This window comes from Paralichthys olivaceus, chromosome 18, assembly GCF_024713975.1.
Source record: "Paralichthys olivaceus isolate ysfri-2021 chromosome 18, ASM2471397v2, whole genome shotgun sequence".
NCBI lineage: Eukaryota > Metazoa > Chordata > Actinopteri > Pleuronectiformes > Paralichthyidae > Paralichthys > Paralichthys olivaceus.
Genome location: NC_091110.1, coordinates 13611458 through 13637959, shown reverse-complemented (window position 1 = coordinate 13637959; position 26502 = coordinate 13611458). Strand labels below are relative to the sequence as shown.

Genomic DNA, 26502 nt, shown 5'->3' with positions numbered 1-26502 from the left:
ACACCCCTCCCCCATACAGGTGATAACTTCATAGATCTTCACTGAGTTATAAACACAGATGATATATATGTAAGACCTCCTGCACAGTTTCATCCACTGAGGCCCAGGCAGAAAATAGCTGGGATCTGACACAGATAACGCTGCCATATGTTGTGAGGGGGTTTTCTCTGAGGGACAAGATGAGCGATGGAGCTGCAGCCAAAGTACCTAAAAGCTACACAGAGATTCCCTCACAGCTCCGGGGAAACAGTTCCTTCAAGAGGCTGACAGATAGAGGCTGTTTTCACAGGTCGTAATTAGCCCAGAGAAGACGGGTTTATTTTCATGTTCAAAACTCTCTCAGACACCCAGAGATGTGTTCCCGAGAGGTGATTTAGAGAGAAGTCTCATTAGAACAACAGCCTGCGTCTCCTTTATCTCCTCCTCCTCCTCAGCTCCTCATCACAAAACCTCAGACAGGAGCTGGAGAGGAAACATTTTGAGCTTTATACGTTTATATATAGAAGATGCTTTGAGCTCAGGAGACAGATAAAGATGCAAAAACACAAACTATACCTCATGTAAAATATCATGTGTCATCTTTATGTAAAAGGAGCCTCAGCTTATGTTAAACTTGACAGAGCAAGCGTTATGATGATGATGATGATGATGAAGAGGAGGAGGAGGAGAAAACAGGGTGAAAGAAGCACAGACGATGGTTTGGATCTATGACAGCTGTTCTGTGAAAATGACATTTGTGACAATAAAGTATCATCATATATTAATTCAGCTGAAGGCAAAACGAGAGAAGAAGGTAAACCTGACAACAAAGAGCAGTAAACAGATAAAAGAGGAGATTCTTAATATTTAAACTCTCTAATATTCATTTTATAGTTTCACTCTCGGAGCAGATTCTTTTAGTAACTAGATCTCTCTCTCTCTATCTCTCCATCCATCATTTTTCTACTTTGTATATCACTTATTTTGTTCAACTAAGATCAAGAAAGAAAAAGAAACGGAGATGGTTTTGTGTCGATATCTTTATATTGAAATCCATGAAGTATACACAATGCATCCTACTCTATTACAAGTTCCACACATTGATAATGTTGTTTCTGTTGTATGATAAAGCTACGTTTTGGCATTTTAATATAACCAAACAGCAGTGAGGCCGAGAAGCCTGGAGCAAAACCAAAACGTTAAAAAACCAAAAACGTAGCTGTGGATTAAACTGTAGCACGGCAGCAGGTAGGTCGGTACAAGGAGGCAACATTAGTTAAAGTTACAGAGTAAAAAATCATCAACAAAAACTCAATATTCATCTTTTAAATGTTTGTTATGTACAACCCAGTGCCTTCAGGGGAACGGCTCTACTTCCTCTCTCATCTCATCGGGGACGTTTCACAAGTAGATTCCAGCCAATCAGATTCCACCTGATGCAATTTACAGTTACGACTCATTTCAGGCTGGAAGAAAAGTGACCCCCCACACACAAGCACTTATAAACCTGCAAACCTCCTGCCTGTGTTCCCTTTGAAATGATCTACAGGGATTTTTTTCTTTCGCTCCTCTCTGGTTCGATAAAGTCAATCGATTCCTGCAGATTTCTTTCCTGCGAGCCTCAGTTACCTCGTCCCAAACCTGCTCCGCTGAGTCGAGAGCACTCGGCTGGAACAAACACAAGTTTCTGTCATGTTCTTCGATCCATCTCCAGATGACGAGTCACACGACCGCGAGGAGGTTCAACAGGACGGGGACAAGGCCGTCGTACACTGTGGTGACACAGTGACGTTAACGAACCAGGGCACTCTCCTCACTCCTGCTTCTACCTTACAGTCAAAACACCTGATCTCAGCGTCTGACAGCAGAGACGAGTTGTTTCATATTGTAGAATTTCCTAATTATTAATCATCTTCCTGTTATGACCTCAGTCTTGTTTTTATAATAGATTTGAGCAGCGGAAACTTAAAGGTCCAGTGTGTGAGATAAAGGTGAAAGAATCTATTGGGAGAGATTGAATGTAAAATAATCCTAGTGATCGTCTCACTTGTGTGTTTCACCTAAATTGTACAAATTGTTGTTTTCTGACCCTAGAATGAGCCTTTATATTTAAATACTTTATATTTAAATACTTCATATTTACATCGGGAGCGGGTCCTCTCTACGGCCGCCATGTTTTTTTACAGTAGCCCAAACTGGACAAACTAAACCTTTTGAGTTTTTATGACAACTGAAGATGCCACATGTTCTCTATCATGTTTGGAAGAGGAGGGGGAGCTGCAACATGCAACTTCACCACTAGATTTCACTGCATTCTACACACTGAACCTTTAAGCTAAGGTTATAATATATATAAGGTAATATTTTCACAATCAATAACCACACGTCTCGACCACGTGTTTGTGGGGAACTTCTGAATGAAGAGGCCGCTGAGTGTTCTGCATGTGTTTGTAATTCAGTGCTTGTGTGTGGTGTTCACACTGATCCCAGTGGTCTGAGTGAACTGTGAAAACTGTTGTAAAACACACCACAACATGTCACACGGCTCGACAACATATCAAACACAACCGTGACAGTTCGGGTCAAAGATCGCGGAGCAGCTGGCGCCCACAGAGAGAGGGAGAGAGAGAGGTGTGTTCAAATACAGAATTGCAATGTTCAGTGATTTCCATTTTTGACACCACACTTCCCTCAGCCGTGTTTATGGTTTCTAACAATCATTGCATCATTCTGGGTTTCTCACACACAGACACATACGTTGCAAAACATGCAGAGGTTTTCCTGATTGGGAGCTTTGTAAGTTTCTTTGTGCTGGAAGATCCGAACCAAACAAAAACCTCGAGCACGTTTTACGTCTGAAATTTAATGGAAGGACATTTATGCTGCTTCAGTCCAACAGCTTTTGAGCTTCTGTTTTTTTAAATTGTAAATTACATTTTCATCTCAGCTAGTATCTTTTATCGACCTTCAGATCAAGGCTTTGTCAGCAAACTTCTCTTTAGCGTCATTCATAAACACATTTGGACATTTAAGGAAACGACACAGCGAAGGGGGGGGGGGGGGTACTGTTCTCCCTCACAAACGCTCACACACACTCGTAACCTTAGTGCTTTTTCTTTCCCTTGGACTTACGCTCTGTCTCTCTTTCACACACAGCTTAACGTTATTCAGTCAAATGTTTACGCACTCTAACGTGTTTTTTTTTTTCAGCCTCACACGCATGTACACAAACACACAGAGAACACAAAACAGTAAATCATGTGCACTTGTACACACGCGCACACATACATCCTCTTTACAGAAGCACATTCGTGTACATACATAGAAAAAAAGAAAGGTTTTGTTCAACGTAAATTAGAAAAAGCTCAGTTTTGAAAAGGCGTATTTTAGCTCTCGTACCGAAAACAGGGACTGGTGGTTTGTGCCAGTAGTTTTAAGGGGAGCATGCAGAAGAGTCAGGAAGGACGGAGTGTGTTTCTCTCTGTCCTGTGAGGACAGTGTCAGTCCAGATGTCCTACCTTCCTTCTGCCACTTTTTAATATCAGCAGTACAAAGACAGAAATTAATGAAGCAATTCTCCAATTTTCAAAATGCATTTCTTTCTTGACCGGTGGAAGTGTTGTCTCTCCGGGGACAATGGTACTGTTGCACTTTATCTCATGTTTTTCAAACCCCTTCTCATCAGCACGGTCGGCTGTAGTCATTTGGGGTGAGGAGGGGGAGAAATGGGTGAGGGTGATTAGATCAGTAGGCGAGGGAGCGGGGGAGACACGAGGACATTTTTGATAAGTAACACAGTCTGTAGTAATGGTCGTCCTGGGTTTTAATTGTCAGTGTTCAAGTTAAATATGGCCCAGTTAGGGTTTAGGCGTTTTTCAGTGTGGTGAGTTTCACTGAGCTCCACACACGGTCGGTGTAACTGGCTGGATTGGGAGGATTTTCCGGTTAGGTGGTCTCCTTTCCCTGGGTCCCAGTGACCGTTTTGATGGAGCTGAGCGTTCGGTTGAACCAGGTCTTCTTTGCAGCCTGAACTTCATTGAGGGCCAGACCCAAGTGATGCTCCAAGTCCTGATGGTAGAAGAAAGAGAAGAATATAAAGACTGTCAACAAACCAATGCAGGGTTCATATTGATCAAGACCCCCTCGTCCAGACTATATTTTGGTCTCTTGATGGTCTGAGGCACTTTTCACACCCGTTATTTTGGTTCGGACTAAACTGAAAAGTCCAAACAAGGACGTGTGAAAGAAATCTACGTGAACAGTTTCTGAGAAGTGAACTCTCCTGTGAACCCTTTAAACATTTTATCTATTTTTACAATTTTCTCAGCAGCTTTGAACCCAATTCCTTTCCCACTCGAACAGACATTAATCATATGAAGTGCTCATCTTTCCTCTTTGACATAATTCCCAGTAAATTCCTCACAAAGCTCCTTGTTGCTGTCAGTCAAAAACTTTCATCATAGGTGGTTCACAGTCGTCTAGTGTGGCTCAGTTTTCCTTCACCACAGTTTATTTCCAAACTGACTGTAAATCACAGTTTTATGACAGCGACTCTTGACACTTACATATCTGTGAAATGTTTCCACTGTGTGTTTGATGCCTCCTGCTTTAATAAGACTGATCTTTTCTAATACGACTCGACCTTAATGCAACTTCAGGCACTGATCACAGCCCTGTTATCACTCAGCTACTAAATGAAGTCGAGCTCCCCGCTGCTGGTCTCACTTTGACCATATCTTCTTAATGGTAAATTCTCTTCTGTGATTTGTGGGTCCTCTGCCCGTCTGGCACCTCTTACTGTGCACAAGAGTAAAACATATTCCAGACCTCTCTTCTTAATTGCTATGCAGGTTACAGCCTACAGTGTGAAATATTAAATCAGGTAGCTTAGTATTAAGAAACTGATTTTCCTTAATGTCCCTAAGCTTAATGAGTGTGTTTGATCAGGTCTGTTTGATTATTAACTGCTCTGCCGCTGGAAGAACATAGAAGTCGTGATGGGAGAAGACATGGCTTGATTCGAGTTATTTTATTTTACTACGATCACACAGAACATGACTCACAAGCAGATCCAGTCATTTTCCACATATGAAGAACTCAGCAGGAGATTGTCCGGGTCAGACGTGTTTACAACTAAAGGGGAAATCAGCCCATTTCACCCAAATATCTTGCATCTTATCTTTACAAGCTGACTTCTTCGTCTACATCTGTATGGCACCTCTTCTTCATCCTGAGAAACTTGTATTGTTCCCGTTTCACATACGTTGCCTGTTAGAAACAACTCACTCACTGTATTTTCACATGGACTCGGACATTTTTGTTGTCCAGACTTCAGTTTAAGTTTGAAGGAGGCTGTGTGTACATTCATATCAGTCACAACTGTGTGCTGGCATACCTGGATTTTGCACTCAGCCTCCACCAGCTGCAGTTTGGTCTGAGCGAGCTCCAGCTCCATCTCCCTCAGCTGGTTCTTCAAACCCTCCTTCTCCTCGTCGGTCTCCTCAGTCCCTCCGGCCGGCGCCGTGGTTACAGCGGCCCGCACACGACCCTCTTTGTTGAAGAGGCTGCTGCACTTCTCACAGCCTTCTACTTTGGACTAGAGACGGATAGGAGGGAAAGAGAGACAGAATGGAAAAGGTTAGAGAAAAATATCAGGTAATAAATTACATCTTTGTACCAGTCTGACCTGACATGCTCCTTTTTTTGTTGGAGCAAAATGCTTCTTCGTATTTTCCCCTTTAAGCTGGAGGAGATTAAAAAAATATAACAAACAAAAGATGTGAGATGCGGAACGAAGCCAAAAAGAAAGAAAGATAAAGGCAGACAGAAAGATAGCAGATAAGGATTTTGCTTGGCACTACATCACAAGCTTCTTTATGTTAGGAGAAAAACTTGACTTGAGATGAATCTAACAGAGATGCTCAAATGAGAGTAAAGTAAAATGAAAGACTCCTTCAACCTAAAAAGACAACAAAGTATATAAGCTTAAAGATCCATCTGACAAAAGTGAGCAGGCACCTTGATTTCTTTGGATTAATCCTATTTTTGCACTGAGCATTAGATTGACACATGTAGAAAATAGAATATGCACACTTGGAAAGAAGAGAAAGTTTAGCTTAGGAGGAGCTATATGATCCAGCTATAGTCTCCCTCTTCTGTTGATTCATGTCTGCAGTCCACTTTTCTTTCTTATTGGTGGCTGTGATGGGGCTATTATTGGGTGCAGAGCATTGTGCAAGCAGCAACAGAAAATCAAAGTAAACAGAATTATAACGATGATGCTGCCATACAGGTACTAGAGTTTTTCATCGGAGTACTTATCCAGCTGCAGGAATATGTTTTCCCAGAGCTTTAAACAGGATAAAGTTGAGGTGTTTAAAAGGTGGAAAAATACACTGCAGATTAATCTTAAAGTTAAAACTACTGCAGCACAAACACATATATAGAAAGTCGGAATGTTCTTGCGTCACTTGCTCAAGGCCACTAAACTTAACAATGGCAGGACTGTTAGGGCTGAATCAGTCCTGAAGAAAATACTGTAAATAGATGTTAGTGCGTGACACACACACACACACACACACACACACACACACAGGTTTTTATTCATGTTGGGAAGGAGAGGGTGAGATGAGTATTCAGCTGCAACATGCAACTTCACCTCTAGATGTCACTAAATTCTACACACTGAACCTTTAAATGAATATTCCATAACAATATAACATTTCATTTGGATTAAACTGTCATCGGAGTTTAAAGGTGATTGAAATTATACGTCCTGTTTTTACAGCAGAAGTTAAGTATCTGAGATAAATTTGCTTTAGTGAATCAGAATGTCAGTATATTATTAAAAGATGTCAAACAAACACAATTGTAACTTACAACCAAATTAAAAAAACATGTCCCCCTGAATCAATTCTAATTGCTACTGCTGACAGACTTATTGTCTTTGCTGCATCATTACAGGTACGAAATAAAAAACATAACCTTGCAAACATTTATCTCCACCAAACACACACACACACACACACACACACACACACACACACACAGACAGACAGACACAGACACACACACACACACACACACACACACTAGCCCTGCTACATCCTCTGCAGGACGTGTCCTTGGTGTGATAAAGTTGTTGTCTGTCTTTGGGCAGAGCTGATGGAGCTTTCTGCCAAAATGGCCTTTCTCCCAGCTACAGTCGACACAAACAGTACATGAGCCAAGTGCTGGAAGTCAGACATCTGGCCCTGGATCCTGTGCCCACCTCCTCTTTCTTCCGCCCAAAAGAAAACAAAACCTTTCTGAACATTTCAGCTTCTGTGATTTGACATGGAGATTACAGCTGGATCTTGCCAGTCTGATATGAAAGTAGCAACCAGGTTTTCTGAAACCCACTGATATGTCCAGTTATAATCTCTGAAAACAATTACAGTTATAGATCAACTTTAAGGTACGTGACAAGCAAAAAACGTGTTGAATTCAAGACAGCCAAATATCAAACCTTAACAAATAATGTCTTCAAACAAACCGTCTTTATTGCAGCGACTTCATGAAAACGTCAAAATGTTCAAATTAGCACTCAAACTCACCCGGATTTTCTCCAGCTCTCCTCGGGTGGCTGTCTGTTGTTTCTCCAGTCTTTCACTCAGCTGGGAGCAGATCTATAAGAACCACAGAGGCAGTGGAGGGATCGGTTCAGTAACACATGTTTTCAACAATTCACCTAAACTTGGATTCATCAATCAATAAATATGTCCATTACGTCTAGACACATTCAGTTTACTAAAGACAACATCAGGCCAAAACCAAGACTATGTCTGGGCGTGTGTGGCCACTGTGCAGAATAATCCATTTAGATAAAACTCATGCCTTTGCAACTAACACCAGATTTTTGTATTGTGTAACTTATACTGCTCTTTTAGAGTCTGTTATGATTTCTGTTTATAGCGACTGGACTTAACACTCTGCACTTCCTGGTATTTTCCATTCCCGACTGCATGTGGCTGGAAGTAAATCAGTCTTTCTGGAGGAGACTTCATCCTCTTAACTGTAAGTCAATTAGTAACATCATCATGTCAAGTCCTGTTTGTGCAGCAGAGCTCCCAGTATGAGCATGTGTCAGTACTGAGGTTCATTCATATTACTCTGTTATGACTTTCATCCACATGTATCACATAATTGTTTCCATTGTGCTCAATGCGTCGGAGCACTAGGGCCATATCGAAGAAAAAAATATGTATTTCGTAAAAGATTTGTAATATTTTGACTTTATTCTCGGAATACTATAATAAGGAGTTCTTTCTTGTAATATTACGACTTTATTTCCTTAAGTGGCCCAAATAGTTAGTTTACATATCAAATCTTTTATCGTCACACCTTCCATATAATTTTGCGACTGCAGCTTCTAAGATAACTCACACTTTGCACTGTGCTTTATGCTTTCACCTGGAATGAAATGTGCTATATAAATAAAGTATTGCTAGTTTGCACATTGACCTCTTTACCTGTAACACACAGCCACATTCACACATGCAGCTCTACTTTACAGATGCAGATCAACGTGACATGATTCATCCTAATGGGTGCTGTGGGTCACTCCATCTTTCGATCTGCTCTCTGGTGCATATACTGTACATCCCTTCATCCTCCTCCTTTAGAGATCAACATATACATCCCTCTGTGTATCTTTAGCCAAGCAGATATGCATCATCCTCCTCCTACAGGTCTTTCATCTTTCTCCCCCTGTTTTCCTCTCAAATGCTTTTAATGTACCCATCTCTCTACCTTCCCTTCATCACTACCAATCTCTTATCCCTCTTGATGTTGCAGCTGTCCCCTGCTCTTTTACTTCCCTGATTCCCCCGATATTTTACCTCATGCTTCTCCACAACATTCAGTTCATCTTTTTACTTTAACCTGAGCTGCTCAGCCTCATGTGCAGAGACCAATCTGTCTTCAATCGTGTCCCCACATGAATTAGAGGCATTTTGCTCTCCACCACTGTTGTGTGCCACACTAATAATACCCTCATTTTGTGCTAGTTTCGAGTTCCAGTTAAGAGCTATGGGCCATTTGTTGTTTTTCTATCTTTTCCCCAATAAACAATTTCAGCTCTTATTTAATTTTAAAAAAATTCTACTCAATAATTCATTCAGTGCCACTCGAACATTAATGCCTGGGGCAACTTCTGTTTTGTTGGTCAATGTATATATTGCAGTGCATATGATGGGCCTATTGGACGCACATGCAATTTAAAAAATGTATCACATTTCAAACATTGTTTTTAAAGGTTAGAAATAGAAGCAGAGAAGTAGAATACAATGCTAAATACTTCAGTCCAGGGTCAAAATAGTTTAAAACCCCATGAAATAAATATGTAATGCTAAATGGACCTTAGAGATGTAAGACCTGGCACATGATGCTGCTACCTGGCAATCGCCCAGTGGACCTGACTGTATCTAGACAGGCTGCTCCTACAACAGAGATTACAATGCACCAGTTGACACAGTTTTCTCTGTCTGTGTGGGCTGGAGGGGCAATTAGCACACAAATGTTCTTTGGCTCTTATCCCAAAAAAAAAAAAGAAACTTGGCATTAACAGGCACCAAAATTGGAAAATGCCATTTGAAGAATAATTCGAGTTATCTGGGCTCAAATCATCGCAGGCTATTTCGGGGGAATGCTCCAACTTGTCAATCCCAGAGGACTGAATGCTACTATCCTCCCTCTGCTCTCTCCTGCACAGACTTCTGTTCCATCTATCACCATCTTCCTCCCTCACAAAAAGGAGAACTATTTTTGAAGGAGCCCCATTTTCACACTTCGCTTTGCTCAGCACAGCTCTCAGCTACTTGCGAGCAATCTGAAGGCTGCTTTCAACCGTAATAGACACACAAACACACATCCATCAAAACCCCCTCTCCACCATGATGGCTCCTGTCACCAGTTTTCACATCTGCTGTCAATTGCGATCTGCCGCCAACATTTTTAGATAAAGGTGAAGTTCAGGTCTGTCTCTAAATTAGTCCTCCTGCTATTTCTGTCTGCCCGCACAAGCAGCAATAGGAGCTGGATAGTTGCATAATGTCTCTGCTGATGATAAAAGTACTCGATGTGGATGGGTTTATATTTAAGCACTTTGTGACAGGATGAGATCTAAAAGGATGAAAACCACCGTATGAGGAATTCGGCGACAGGAACTGAAAAAAGCAAACACAGGAGCTCTCAAATCAAAGGCTCTGGGTTCAGCTTGGGGACAGTTTGTAAAATTAGACATTTCTGCTCCACAAACAAGATGACTGAATTAAAACAAAAGGCTTTCATATTATTTTTTTAATATTTATCTTACCAACAGTACTGGCTGATCAGAGCTTTAGTTGTGAAAGGACAAGCCAAATAAGGAAAGACGAGAGAAGGAGAGGTGCTGAAAACTCACTTCTCAAACTTCCAGAGTTCAGGTTGAGATATAAAACAAACCAAAATAGACAAAAGCACATTCGAAGGAACAGAACAAAACTAAAATTCACAGTGACAGAAATATGATAAAAGCATAAGTCTGATGAAATGTCAGAGGTGTTCACTGTTGGGTTGGTGATTCCAGAGTGAGGAAGTATCCTAATGACTGTCTGAACTTGTATTTATCCTGTGCTCTGAAATATAAATTAGCTTAATAAGTAGTAAAGCTTCAGCTCATAAATTTGCTGCTGCTGCTGCTTCTGCTTAAGTTCTCTTTTATCATTCAGTCTTGTTAAACATTATTAGTTATTGATTTTTCAGCCTTTAAATCGTGCAAACCTTAAATATCACTAAAACCTTGCATCTGTTCACCAATTACAAGAGACAACTTCCAATTTATTCTGTTTTACATTCACTTGCATCTTTAATTAGCAAAGCTCCTCTGTTCCGTGCTTCTTCCAGATCAATGAGCAGCTTTCTCTACAGCTACTTTAGATTTAAAAGCTACTTATGAAATTTAACATCAGCCTCTGATAAGAACAAATTCTAAAACTCTTTTGTGCCTCGTTCACTTTTTCTGTACAGAGCTAAGAGGTGTGACCCATCTCCAGCCATTTTTTGTCACTTTACACAGAAGGTTCTTAATGGCCTGGGTCCTCACTATATTTAAGACCTTTTAGCTCCATAATGGACCAGCATGTAGTTTGAAACATTAAAGGTCTTAAGACTGTTCAAGAGTCCAGGATTAAAAGAGATAGAGTTTGGATACCATTCAGTAAACTTGATTAGTGTTCAGTAGTTGTATTTGGTGGACCTCTCACACTCTGCAGGATGTGCAAACAGTGCAATTTTCCATTTTTGTGTTTCTTTTTAGAAATGGAAGGAACATTTTACAGTGATTTCTGTACACATTAAAATTTGAAAGCACAAGTTTCAGACACATTACATACCTGCTTATATTCTCCAATGATGGAGCCATTCTTCTTAATCTCTGATTCAGACTTATCGAGCTCTCGTCGGCACATCTCCTTCAGCTGTGGACACAAAAACAAACACACACACACACACAGTGTTAGCATGGTAGAAAGAAAGGACAGGCGTGGAGTTGGATGCCCCAGAGACCGTGTGACTGCCATGAAATGTAAAGAGGCTACAGAAAGGTATTGGCCGACGTGAAGCTGAGGGCAAAGTCACGCCCTCTACACAACCTCCATGCAGGCACATACATCACTCACAGCTACACCTACACACTGGAGAAGACAGGAGGCATTTGGAGGACAACACTAAACACACACAGGAACAGAGGGCAGCAGGTCGGACTCGGCCTGTAGGGGATTCTTTACTGAACTCAAGAAAATCAACATCAAAGATGAACTGACAACCTCCGACTTTGGAGGTTTGACTGTGGAGAGTCCTTACAGAAATAACAGAATGATAGAGGAAGCCCTGAACGTGTTTGGAATAAAGTATTTCCCACCAATTATACCACACTGACAGAGATAAGAATATTATATTGATTTCTGACACGGTAGAAATGACATGGACGTGTTAAAAAATAAAGTGGTGTAAGATGGACACAGAGGATATAGAGATGAGTACAGAGAAACTGACAGATGCAAATACACAAACAAAGGGACAAACAGATGTTTGTGCGTTTAATTCATGTTTGGTTTAGATTTGGTTGGAATGAAAACCTGCAGACAACAGACCCTGACCACGAGAGAGACTGTTCTTCTTCTCATTGGTAGATAGCTGCATTAGTGTTGACACTACTAGTGTTTCTCTTCCATCTGGGACCCTGTAATGCTTTCAAGTGAAACACATGAGCTGGAAACAGGAAGAGGTTTCCCTCATTAGCTCTGACCTGTGCAGACTCTTCCTCCAGTCGTCTCTTCTCGTCCTCAGAGTCCACGAGTTTCTGTTTGGTCAGCAGCAACTCTTTGTTCAGGGCGTCTGCCTTTTCCTCGGCCTGTCACACACAAAATAACCCAATGATGATGAGGTCACTGAAAGTTAGAGTTGCCCTACTTTCATCTCAAGCACTCTCTCTCTTTTCAAGCTTAGTGAAAGTATGAAACACACAAACACATAATTCTCAGAGCGTAATTCAAGTTTCAGTTTAAATAAAGTTGTTGCTCCACGTGCGTGTTCCTGTTACACAAACTTATTTATAATTTTACTCTCCCTCACATCGTTTCAGTTCTTGCTAAATTGTTGCCTCATGAACCACATGACTTGCCTGCTAGTTCTCCTACAGTCACGTTTGTGGTACACGCAAAATTACACAAGCACATTCTTTATCTTTTGCTTACGTTGTCAAGGTCTTTACGCAGAGCTATCTTGCTGCTGACGAGTTCGTGTGCCAGGTCGTCGTTCTCCTGCTCCAGACGCATGTTCGCCTCTTGCAGACGACGGTTCTCCCTCTGGATACAAGGAAAGAGAGGGAGGAAGAAAAGGCGGCAGAGGAGAGACAGACAAGATAAAATGAATTAATAAACAATGGTGAAAGAGTGGAGAAGAACAGTTGCATCATATGTACAGAGAGAAGTGAAGGGACGTGAAAGAGGAAGGACAGTTAAGAGAGAGCAGAGCAAGGAAAGGAGTAAATCATGAATGTGAAAGAATCTCTTCCTGGCAACATTATCCAGAGTGAAACTGTGTGACAGTAATAGTTAACTGTGATCAGGTGAGAGCATAATTACACAGTAAGAGCTGACGGTAATGTTTAACTGAGCACAACCTGTTTGTATATAATTATATAACAGAAACAAACAATTTTATGAACAGATCACTGAAATACACACGTATTTGTTTTTCCAGGGTGACAAGAATAAGAGTTAAATTAAGAAATCTTCAAATGTTCCTATTTTCAAGCACTAGCTGTGCATTAAATTTCAATGTGTGTTAGAAGAAGTGCAGCACATTGTTAAACCATATGAATGTGGCCTGTACTGTAAAGCCCTTCCACTGACTAGAAAAGCATGATATAAATGCTGTCAATTTACTACAGACAAATTTCCTGCTTATCTATGTGTGTGTTGAACCACTCATTCTGTTATCAGTTTGAAACTGTATGAAAACGGGAATAAAGCAGCATCAATATAACTGAGTGATGTAAACTGAGGGAGAACAGAATTCAGATTCATTCAGTAAAGCAGAATGTGAAATGTCTTCATATGCTAATGATGAAGACTGAACAGACTGGCTGAAGCAATGATGTTTTGGTGTAAAGCTTGAACGTATAAAAATATAATAACAGTTTTTGCACACTGAAGGCATTTTCAAGAGCAAACACAGAAGAAGTTGAGTCACAGTGACTGATGATGTCGGACTGTATACAACCAAGCCGTTACCCTTGAGATGATCTATGACATTGTACAATTAATGGCTTTTTCTGTGCTACGTAGTTTGTCTTCTAGAACAGGGACTCTCAAAGTCTACGGTAAATAAAGTAGGTTTACTCTGAATGTTGTTGTTGTTGTGTTAACACATTTATCTTAATTGAAAAATCAATGTAATACAGAAGAAAACTGAACCCTGTAATGATGCATCCTTATTTAGATTACAACAATACTATCTGATTAATAGTAGCATTATCCTTGTGAAAGAGTTGTGAGATCACAGACGACTTTGAAGACTTTGGATTTATCTCTCTGCAAACTTGCTTGTTTTCTTTAAGTGCAACAAGTGTGGATGCAAAGGTTCCTGCTCTTTTCACAAGAACCAGGTACATATTCCAACAACTTGACAAGATGGAATTTAATATCTCGCAGAATTCCAAATTGTTAATGGTTAATGTGCATGTACATAAAGGCCCATGATTATATCCACCTCGTATCTCTCAATAGGGGCCTCCTGCTGCTCCTGCTGCTCCCTGATGGTGTGATACTCCTTCTCAAATTTCTTCAGCTTCTTCTGGCTGATCTGTTGGGGGGAGAGAGGAGAAAAATCTGAATCACACGTACCGAGAGCAAGCACAAACATACAAATGAGCAAGAATGGGAATAAAAACCAGTCTCTGGCTGCCAGAGGACTCATAATAATCTTTAGTAAACAAAGACACAGGATTCATACTGTTTGCTGGACTGCAGCGTTCTTTAGTCCAGCATTGGAATGAGATGTCATTTTTACATATGCAGAGATTTCCGATGTGAATTCTGTTTGACAAGATGATTCAATGAGATTTCTCTGTCCACACAATCCAAAGTTACTCATGTAACCAAACAACTTGGTTTTGCGTTGAAGATGTAGAGCTACAATATCCAGAAATAGAGAATTTAAGCATTTTGAAATAGAACTTTTCGTGCAAGCCCCCCCGAGTAAAATGCTTTGGAAAACATCCAGGTGATCCATGTTAGAATACAGCAGGAAACTCTGTGCAATGATCAAGTGGACGTGTTCACGATGATTTTCATGAGACGGAACAGACGAAAATGAAGATTTAAAGAATCTCAGGATAAGAAAAATGAACATAAAGTTCAGAGAGTTTACGTCCACTGGTTCACCTCCAATCAATCAGTCTCCCATTTAAAAACACTCGTTACATTCATGCCTACAGCTGCACTTTGCTCGCACACACACACACACACGCACACACACTGCAGTTAAGCAGCTTCATCAACGGGCCTTTCACTGCCCAGCCACTGCCTTAGATTGGCTTTTTAAAAGACAGCTACTATACAATGAACAGTATGAGGCTGATTTTCTGTATGAAAGAAAAAACCACCACTGTCTGCTAAGACATGTCTGCCCTTTCTGTGACTGTGACTGTGTCTAGTAACAGCTGCAGCATCGAAGCTGTGTTGCGTGCATGTCTGCCTGTATGTGTTACAATCTCAGGTTTGATGATCTAAATGCTCCCAGCACTCATCACTTACTGACGTTGGCAGAACTCAGACTGCATGGCCCACATGTTGTCGTGCTGTAAGTGCTTGTGTGTGTGTGTGTGTGTGTGTGTGTGTGTGGTCTCTTAAGTGTATTAACTCTGCTCTATAAATGGAAGACAGACACAAGAAAGAGGTCAATCAGGGCAGGACTCTTCCATTTTTTTCATGGTCAAGCTGATACTGTGTGTAGCTGTTCACCATATAATCCTATAAATACTGTCGAAAGTCAGAGCACTATGGGGTGGCCTTAAAGAGACGGAAAATAAGCACAAAGCTGCAGCCGTTCATGATTTTTATTTAACTCCCTCAGACAATTTGCATCCATCAGCTTTAAAAGCCAAAAGGTGTGACAACTACACACTGAGACAAAATAAATGATCCTGGTTCGACCTCAAGATTGTCTCCTGAATAAATTATGTGACCTGACTGTCGTTTATAAGTGTTTTGTCTCATATTCACCAAAAATCTAATGACCTTCAACCACAATTACAAAGTAAATGGTGGATAGGAGTTTTCCACCTACCACTTGAACTCACACATGCAGACTGAACACTACTACTAGAGTTAAAAATAGATGCCACGTCCAGGCTCATTTATGCTCAACTTCAGATACATATACAGAAGTGGGTGGAGCCTTCTGTCTGTATTCTGATTTAATATAAAGCTTACAGATACGGACCGAACAGATGGGACGGAGCAGCACCACCACAAATGAGAAACTACAGCCATCAATATGCAGCATGTTTGCTGTTGACACAAACTGTTGACTCTGTGCTGCCCTTTAGTGGATCGATGCTTAACAACCATGTCAGTGTGAACGACGCATTGAAGCATGTGGGCAGTGACGGTTATATGGTGTGAAATAGATGCATCTCTTCTCATGGGTTAAAGCAGCATGTAGCTTTACTGATACTTTAACCTCACAACCACTGTTTCTTTCCTCTATTGGAGACAGGAGGTCTACAATCCTGATTGTGCACTCTCTGCTTCCAGCGTAAGGATAATGATGCAGGGGAGGAAAAAGTCAACACTTTAAGGGTCAAGGACTATGATGTGTGACCTTAACCTCTCCTATAAAAATGAACTCTATAAATAATGCAGCCAATATCTCTCTCCGTGCTTTTTTCAGCATCAAAATGTACATGCATCCACCCTCAGCCTGGTCCTGTAAAGATTTGTGATCCAATCAGTATCGTCAGTCAGTGAGGTCACCAGTACTCAGAGGTCAGCAAATCCAAGACATCCAAGCTTCGGATTAGTCAACCTTCACTCAGATTTAATTTCCAGCTCCGACTGAACTGAAGTCACCAAGGTCAACTGGCTTCTTTGAGATAATTTCTCTTGCCAAATAATGCTCTGCAAATAACTTCTTCAATTTGCTCTCTTGGTAACAACATGAAAGTTTTTTATTCGAACGGGTGCAGAGAACCCCTAAAATAAAACCAAGATTTAACTTAATAGCTAAATAAATCATAGACATGTCAAACGAAGCAAAGGTAGCATATAGTATATAATTCTTCAAAAGAGGATTAGGGTTTAGCATTTGCCTCCAATTAGAGAGGCTCCTTCAGCTCAAACTCATGAACTGATGCTTTTAAAATTAGAAATAAAACTTCTTCAAGGCAGCACAGCTACTCCTCTTGGCTTGGTTTTACTTCCACTGGATTTTCCTTTGCTGGATGAGCTTGTTGTGCATCTACCTGTTTCACTGGGGACCAAAAAGCTAAAATCTCTCTCCATGTAGGCTCCTTTACAGTTCTCATAAATATCTCTACCCAAAGTTACCTTCAAAGTCAGGCCCTCTAAACTAGGCCAGAATGTTCAAAACAGGCCAGGACACAGGTGTGTGTAAGTGTGTGTTTGTGGGTCCTTGTTTGTGTGTGTGTGAGAGTAGCATCTATTTAGTCTGTCTTAAAGTTCAACAGTGGCCCCTACTGGTATTTAAGTAGACATGTTGAGTAGGTTTGAATTGAGTGTCCTGTTAGAGATTTTTAAGTTAAGCACATTTAAGTTTATAATGAAGTTAATATAAAGTTAAACCTGATGTCTCTGTTTATATGATGCATGTGAGGGTGACATGTTCTGAGACTCTATTCTCTCCTTTTTCACACTCACCTTCATGCTACATGCCAGTTCCATCAGCTTCTTTGCGTTTTCCTCAGAGCGGTACCTCTTGGGCACTGGGACGCGAAAGAATTTGAGTGCACCCTCAAAGTCTGTCTGGATCAGGTCATCTTTTGATGTCTGAGAAAAAAAAAGAATGAGATGCATGTTTATCAGAGCAGCAGATCTTTTTTTTCTCCTCCTCAACTGTTATGGTAAGTGATCTGCTTCTACCAGATGCTCTGGTTTTCAGTATTGGTGTGTGTGTGTGTGTGTGTGTGTGTGTGTGTGTGTGTGTGTGTGTGTGTGCATTCAGTTTTGAGTAGGACAGCTTACCTTCAAAAGCGACAAGGCTACATTGAAGATCACACTGATGCCCTGAGGGAAAAGAATAAAGAATATGTATGTTAATGTGTAAAAGAAAAATAATATTTTAGGTGTCTGTATACACAGGAGTGTGTACACAAAACGTACTGACTTACTTTGGGATATTTCTGACACCAATGGACAGACAGTAGTCACAAAGACACTTTTGCAAATTCATGAAACATAAAAGCTGAAATATCTAAACTGCATAAACAATCAAATTAGTAATTTTAGTGCTTTTGGCGGTGCTGGTAGGCTGCAGCTCAGATAAACAATAAAATCATTGGTTGAAATGTATCATATAATTTGTAAATTAATTTAATTTAACAAATTTAATTTGTGTTCTGTTTGTGTTTTTTTTTTTTATTACCGACCTCACACAGTAGCAGGTCGATGATATGGAAGACCATGTAAAGGGGGAACTTGGCTGTGAAGAGGGTGAGGAACCACTGAGAGGCGTACATATGAGCCTCCAGACCCACGTTCAGGAAATGGTTGTAAAGGTCTGGTATATATTCCTGTTAGAGAAAGAAAGAAAAGAGGCAGCAGGAGAGAGAGAAAGAGGTAGAGGGATTGATGTTGAGAGAGGTAAATTAAGGAGGGTCTGCTGCTACGACCTACAATCAGAAAAACACATGCATGCACGCACGCACACGCACACACGCACACACACACACACACACACACACACACCTGCATGAGCCTCTCGAGCTGGAAGAACTTGCAATGTAGATCTTCAAAGTTCTGCTTGAAAAGATCCCTGAGACCGTAATCGAACATGATCTTGACCAGGACACTGAACGCTTGTTCCTCTGGCATCTGAGGGAGAGAAACAAGAGATTTAGTGATCAGCAGCTCATGTCAATTCAACCTCTGATTCTAATTTCACTAAGATTTCAAGATGTGATTCACATTTAAGTTTTATTACTTATATAGCACTATACACAAACAATTTGACTAAAAAGAAATGTACATGGTTTGTCCACTAGGTGGCAGTGTTGACATGTCCATGGACTACAGAGTGCTCAAAAGCAAAAGGTTGGACGATGAACATGAACATTATTTATAACTAATAAAGTCTGTTTCTCAGAGAAACCACCTTCCATCTAACATCTTTCTGCTGTTATTCAGTAAGAGTCCATCAAACCAAATCAGCTGATAAACTGACTACACAGGAAAGGCTAGCCAGACCAGTTCTCCACTCTCAACCTTCCCTGGAATTTCAAAAAGATATAGACGTCTAATGAAAACAAAACATTTCCGCTCTGGTGGTGAAATTGTTTGAAAGCTTTGCGGGAACCTGCGGATATGTGAACTCACGTGCAGCAGCAGCACAGCAGCCAAGAAGGACTGTCCCTGGCAGTATCCAATCTCCTCATCATAAACAGAGTAAGCCTGAAGGAGAAGACAAAGACAAACAGAATCAGTTTTACAGGGAATTCAAGGGGTAATGAGATTACATAACTAATAACTATATCCTGGATGGTAGTTCAAATGTAACTGTCTCCTTACGACTCAAGCCTGTAACTGGTATGATAAAAATGAAGATTTATAAAGCTACATTACACAGTATTTATGATATAATCAGATTCCACAGATAAACATGAAGTGAATAAATAAATACTGAATTTTTATTCCACAAGTTGTTCAAGCTCCACTGTATGTGCAACATGACTTTCAACAGAAAGAGAAGCTGAGAAATGGCACACACAAGAAATGCTACTGTCCATCCATCATCATGACAGTCCCAACATTCAATGAATTAGTTCTCACCTAGATTCATAGATCGTAGATAAGGTGACCTAATTAAATGTATAAATACAAATATAATACACATAATTGCTGAGGTTATTTTCAGTTTTTATCAACTTTTATATTTTTTGTTTTGTTGCTCTCACTCCCACCAAGTCAGGTCAATATTATATATATATATATATAACTCTAAATAATGACTTGTTGTGAAAGGGCTGCATCCCCTCTTTGTTCTGATAGTGTGTCCAGCTTTCCTAAAAACCCTGAAATGCAAATTGTACAGGTGCTTCACTGCCTTCGTAGTGAATTCAATTTTTTTCTTCTCATGAAGGGGGACAGTTGATGTTTTCTTAAATATACTTATGGAGGTTGAAGTTTAATAGATTAGTGTTGGACCCAGATTACACTTATTTGACTATAGAGTACTTGAATTATGTTGTATAAGCTGCTGAGAGTCATCTCTGCTCCTAAATACTCTGGTGAAGTGCCCAGTAACAAGCATTTGAACTGTAAAAGAAGGCTTCAATGATGTAAAGAACTGGATGTAGGGATGGAACAAAGGGAAAATGATCACAAACAGAGAGGAGTAAAAAAAGAGAAGAAGGGAGAGAATTGGAAAAATGGCTGCAGTGCTGGTGGTGGTGTGGCCTACTGAGCTACAAACCGAAATAATAAGTACAAGTCAAACAAAGTGTGGATCAATCCACACTGTGAAAAGGGAGGGCCCACTCAATTATTCAAACGCACCTGAGGAGGTGCCTGTCTTAGAGGAGATGGATGCCCTCACCTGAGTTATGCATAATGAATGAAATGAAAATGAAAGAGAAGGTGTGAACATGTTGCATTCATGTGGGTACACGGAACTATAGGATGAAGTATGTGTATGTCTGACTCTAGACTCACATGTTGAGAAAGAGATGACAAGCACTTCACCATCACACCATAGAGAGAGAGAGAGAGTGTGTGTGTGTGTGCGTGTGTGCGTGTGTGAGTCAGCTATGCAATAGGACTAATTACACTAGACTGGTGTATGTGCCTGTGTGTGAGTGTGTGTGTTCGATTAGAAACTTATTTTGCCTTCCTCGACAGCCGGAGACAGTTATGAACTCACTGAACCACCCAGAAACAGAGTGGCTGCTCAGTTAATTAATGAACAGTTCATTTTGGTGTTAGCTAATGCTCCACAAACTTTATTACCTGACCTACTGTAAAGCAAATCATTAACATAGCAATTACAAAACATGTGATTCAATTTCACATGCGGGTGATTATTTATTTCCTCCTGATGATTTGAATTTCACCTGCGGAGGATTTGTCGCTTCCTAAACTAGTTTGATCCTCAGCAATCATGAAACTATAAATGCATGTCAGGGCCAAACTGAACTACAGAAGGAAGGAGTGGAGTTACATATAAGCCATTTTAAAGCCATGATGGGAATCAACAATAGTTTTATGAGGTGCAATATCCTACTGGAAAAGACAAACTCTTGCGTATGTGTGTGTGTTAGTGTCCCACCTTGCAGATCTTGTAGAGCGAGTCTTGTCCGTCTCCTCCAGTGTCTTTAAAGTAGTCATGAGCTGGGAATGTCCTATTAATGTCTCTGGTGATGGCACTGTCCTGGGGGGACTCCTTACAGTGAGAAAGAGACAAAAAGTCAAAATGGGTGAAACAAGTGAAGAAAGTCTGACACAGGCAGATTCAGTCATTTGGGAGATACATTTTTATTATATTACACATTTACAATTTTGCTATTGATAAAAAGTGTATGCATATGAAAATCTTTCTACTCAAGCAGGGTTTTGTTCTTCTCTGCATGTGAACAGTTTTTTTCATAGAAATTGATGCTATGCTCCACATCTTCCTTGAACTTGATGGAAAACATCATGATGAACAAGGATTTTGGAAAAGACAACAGCAAGAGAGTCTGTCTACACAATCGTGTGTTCAAGATGTGGGCCATAAAGGAATCGTCGGACGGCGTTATCTCCTTTACTTTTGTAAACAGGCTAATATGCTCATAGTTGCGATGCTAACATGCTGATGCTATGAAAAATAATGTTTGCATTTCATTCCCAAGACTCAAAACATCAACCTCGAAGTGGCACAAGAGGAAAAATCACAGGGATTTTTCGAGCAAACCGACATTGCCGGAGCTTAACGAAATAAAAATGAGGACACAAGATCAGATGAGATTAGCCAGCATCAGGATACAGAAGTGTGACTACAACACCAACTGCATTACACAAGCCTGGAACAAACATACTTTTGTGGGAAACCCCTCCACTGTGATGACAGGGAGCTGAACAGTGGAAATGCCACACACACAAACACAGAGAGATCGGTAAATACTCCAAAATGGCTTTGCTTTTCAAAGATTAATCACACTTCATTTCATTATTGATGATCAGTGTGTTTGGAACAAACAGCTTCTAAATAACTAATGCTACTCTAAGACACCACCGCCATTACATTACAAATCAGATACACATTTAAAGATGTCTTCTTACACATTCACTGAGAACTTTATTGGAAACATCTGCAAAACTGCTTATTCATGCAATTATCCAATCTGTCAATTATGTGGCATCTGTGCACAACATAAAATCGTGCAAATACATTTCAGGAGCGTTGGTTAATGTTCACATAAAACATCAGAAAGGGGGGAAAATGTGATTTCAATGACTTTTACTGTGGAATAATTGTTGGTGCGTGAGGGGCTCTTTGCAGTATTTTTGAAACTGCTGGTCTCCAGGGATTTTCACAGCAATCTCTAGAGTTTACTCACAACGGTGTAAACATAACACACAAGAATCCAATGCTTTATTGAAGTCAAATACAAATTTGTGTGAGTTATCAGATAACTTCTCTTTAAAACTGTGGTGAGCATAAAAGCATCTTAGAATGGACAACATGTCGAACCTTGAGGTGGAGACCAGTCTGAGTTTCATTCCCTTAAGCCAAGAACAGAGATCTAAGGCTGCAGTGGACACAAGCTCAACAGCATCTGATACTTAAAAACGGAAAAACATTGCTTTGTCTGAAGAATCAGAATATTTTTGTTGAGGTTGAATTTGAATCCATCAAGCCTAACTGCCTTTTTCAACAGTCCAAATAAGACAAATGGAAAAGGAGTTTTCACACTTCCACTCGCAACAATATTATACATTCTATACGATTTTTTCTGGCCCCCTTATAACAACTCAATCATCATTTCAAAGCCACAAGCTATTCGAGTATTTTTGCTGAATCTGTTCATCCCCTTCTCATCACAATCAACCATCTTGTAATTCCTACTTCTTGGAAGATGCACCGAAGCAGAAGTCCTCCCTAAGATCTGGTTCATGAACATGACAATGAGCTCAGTGTACTTCAGTGGCCTCCCTCATGCACCAGATCTGAATCCAGAGCAACACCTTAGGGATGTGGCAGAATGGGAGATTCGTTGCATGACTGTATAGCTGACAAATGTGCAAAGTAATGTGACGCAAGCATGTCAACATGGAGCCGAATTTCAAAGGAGTGTTTCCAACATCATGTGGAATCAATGCCACAAGGCTGTTCTGAGAACAAATAAGGGCTTTACCCAGTGTTAATATGGTGTTCCTCATAAAGTACTGCGTGAGTGTGGCATTTGGAGGCAGAGAGACTCTGAAGTTGGAAGACATAATACAAAAGTGGGGAATCCATTTAACTTGTTAGGCAGAAATCCATTAAAGTTGTAGCCTGGTGCTGAGACTCTGCTCTCGAACCATCAGTAGATAATGAGACAGTCAGCAGGGGCAAAGATGGGTTGGCTTTTAGTCAGCGGTACGTCACAATAAATTCATGTTAAATGACCCAGTTAATGTGAGACTCTCATCCAAAAATGTTTCCAATGTGAACTGGGAAGTCAGAAAGCAATCAAGTTTTTCACCATCCATTGCCTTGCTCAAAGGCACGTCTAATTAAATCCCCTACATGCAGTACCATCCTGCAACCCCATGCTGTAAGTCAGTGTAAATCTCTCTTGTTCCCTGTGTAGCTAATTATACCTTCTTACTCCCTCTGTTATACATTAAGCCCCCCCCCCTCTTCTCCTTTTCCCAAGGTTACTGCTCCGACTTCCACAGAGGAAGAGAGTGAAACAAAAATAAGGCAAGAATAAGAAGAAATGCAGGAAGAAAGGAATAGTAAAACAAAGCAAACAAATGGGGAACAGAGACCAACAACAGTGGCCTTTTTTAAGTCCATTCCAAAACTTCCACCACACCCAATAACTCATAGTTACTGCCATGAGTGTGTGTGTGTGTGTGTGTGTGTGTGTGTGTGTGTGTGTGTGTGTGTGTGTGTGTGTGTGTGTGTGTGTGTGTGTGAGCAAAGCAAACATGAATAGATGCTTGTAGAAGTCTGATTCTCGGCCATTAAACTGTCCGTGTTTAACAGACACAGTTTTTTACCATTCAACATATCATGTAACATGTCCCATCCAATGATCTGAGAGGTCCTTTCAAAAGTTGTCCTCCAGCTTCTTCAATAGTCTGTCATTTCTGGCTGCCTAGGCCACATTTTCCAAAAGAGACAGAAATGCCCCCAAAGTGCATCAATAGATTTTAGGTAGAACTTCTGCAGCAAAAAGTATTGGTATTGATGTGTTTTAGAGCACAGGGGTGGAGTTACTGCATCCAGAGTGAAGGGCCCATTACACGGTGCTTCAGTCTCTCAGTGAATGATAAGGATCCATGTTTACACGAGCACCACTTAGCCAAACTTATCTGAAGTGCTGAGAGCACGTACAAAGACCTCTGACATAATGGCCAATTAGCTTCCTCTTTGTCTGTCTGTCAGTTCGGTTTAACAGTTTGGAATGAGGCTAGCGTGAGTTTGGAGGGAAAACATATCCAGTGTCTCATGGTAGTGGACGGAAGGGAGCGTTAAAGTGATTAAGAGAAAAAGAGAGAAGAGAAAGGATAGTGCTAAGAATAGAGCATCTCTATGTAACAGTAGAAAAGACAATGAAAAACAAATGTATTCGAATAAATACTAAGACTAAGTGATGCTTAAAACATTTAACCCCTTGAGGCTCTTTAGGTGAGTATAAGGCTTCACTGCACACAGACCTGTGTTCCACCAAATCTCCCAAAATGTGCATCTATTCCTGAAATTGTTTAATGCATTACTTTCAGCACGGCTTCAGACCTTGGAGGGGGCCAATGACATAACATAAAAAATGAATGACAATCAACTCTAAAAGAATATATCATAAATTAAAGTTTAAAACTGTAATAAAAATACTACACAAGCCAAAGATGTCCCCTCCTGTTAACAATACCCTTAAATCTCATTCATGCCAACAGAAAATAAAGTGTCTGGCAGCCAAAGAATCCAACAGCTTAAGCTACACAAATACTATGACTGTTGAAGTGCTGTCAACTGTCCATGACAACTTACTGCCTCAGGAGTTCTGCAGGGGAATCAAAGAGGCTTTATGAAGTTAATGACCGTCAAGAGGCAAAACATGTTCTCCTAACGAACCTACAATAAAAACACATTACTGAGGGAAAGCCAAAAATGGCAGTTACAATGAGTGTGCGTGTGTGTGTGTGTACATGCCCATCTAAAGCTAGGAATAAAGTACCACAGTAGGGCTTCCGTGGGAAGGTTGAGTAGCTAGCCCTCTATTGTTTTTCTGTCCCTGATTTTCTCTGACTCAACACAATGGCTGACATGTCATTCTGTTATTCTTTCTCTGCTCCTAAAGGACCCTGCTGAGATGCCAAGAGAACACAGGGTGATATTTGTCAAGCTTGATACAAACCTTGTTCCCCAAATATACCAAAGCGCCACATGTTGATATGTCACTGGAATTAAATTTGAATTATGAATAAATGGTAAGTTTAACATTGTATTAAATGTGGGATAGGTGAAATGTTGATTTTTTTATTTTATGAATCACTAGTTATTGTGATACAGTGGTTCCTTCTGTCTTTTTATCCTTTATAATAATCTGTGATCGACCGATGCTCGAGCTCCCCATAGCGCCTGCTTCCTCACCTTGGCGTCGCCCGTCATTAAATCTTAATTGTCTGTCTCATGCCCTACTTTTTGTGCCAGCACTCCAATGGCTTGCATTTTCTTCTGGTGTTATTTGCCAATCGGGTCCACCAACATTTCCCACAGCCGCTCTGCCAGCACGAAAATTCAGCAGACCGACCGCTTGCACAAATATTGTGCTGCCGTATTACAGTCCATTTACAGCACTTTAATGTAACAACAATTTATTTTTATCTCCAAAAATAAACATGAGCTGTTCACAATTTGACAAATGGTGGAAAATGCTGTGTGAATGTTAAAGAGAGCTATTACTTTTCTTATCAACTGCGCTACTTACTCTTTGGCTAACAGTCACCTACCTCAATAAAAATATGAAGGAGGGTCTGCTTATTACAAAAGTTAATGATATTTGTCGCAAATATGCGTGTGCTAATGAACAACAGTGGTGTTTACTAATGGTATTAACCATTCCTTTTCTTGACCAAACACACGTTAAACTATACACATTCTCGGCTCTGTCATAGCAAAGTAGTCAGTACAAGGAGGTTTAAATACTTGAGACAATATTACCTTTATTTGCCTTGTACAGATACACAACATGGACAAATCACAATTCCAAACCTGCAGAGCATCATCCGATGAGAAGTGTCTTATTGGTCATAGAGAATCACTTTCAATTAAAGTGAAATTAGACAAGTTTGATCATTTAAAAGATCCCAACATTTTCCATGTATGAAAGCAGCCATCTTACAAAAACCTTAAAATTCAACACCCGCATGTGTGTGGCAATATCTAACATGGTAGTGGCTTGTTAAACAGAAATCTAAAGAAACAAATATTAAGCGTTCAGTGTGGTCAAACAGAAATGCAGAATCGGCTCCAGTGAAAAAGCTGCATCTGTGGTCAGCCTCATCTTAATGTGAT

General features: G+C 40.4%; 1 protein-coding gene across 4 annotated transcripts in view; it reads right to left on the bottom strand.

Annotated features, from left to right (window-relative positions):
- Positions 1-1004: 1004 nt before the first annotated feature.
- The window catches only part of LOC109626217 (rab GTPase-activating protein 1), a 62441-nt gene continuing 36943 nt past the window's right edge, over positions 1005-26502 (bottom strand). For all 4 annotated transcript variants that reach the window (XM_069514055.1, XM_069514056.1, XM_069514058.1 and 1 more), the window contains 13 exons: positions 21064-21177; positions 19116-19190; positions 18489-18614; positions 18170-18313; positions 17766-17807; positions 17442-17570; positions 14272-14364; positions 12753-12863; positions 12305-12409; positions 11391-11474; positions 7575-7646; positions 5375-5575; positions 1005-4047 (listed from right to left, as the gene is read on the bottom strand). In XM_069514055.1, the coding sequence (XP_069370156.1) occupies positions 3925-4047; positions 5375-5575; positions 7575-7646; positions 11391-11474; positions 12305-12409; positions 12753-12863; positions 14272-14364; positions 17442-17570; positions 17766-17807; positions 18170-18313; positions 18489-18614; positions 19116-19190; positions 21064-21177 (1419 nt within the window). In that variant the 3' untranslated portion in view covers positions 1005-3924. The remainder of the gene's footprint in view (positions 4048-5374; positions 5576-7574; positions 7647-11390; positions 11475-12304; positions 12410-12752; positions 12864-14271; positions 14365-17441; positions 17571-17765; positions 17808-18169; positions 18314-18488; positions 18615-19115; positions 19191-21063; positions 21178-26502) is intronic.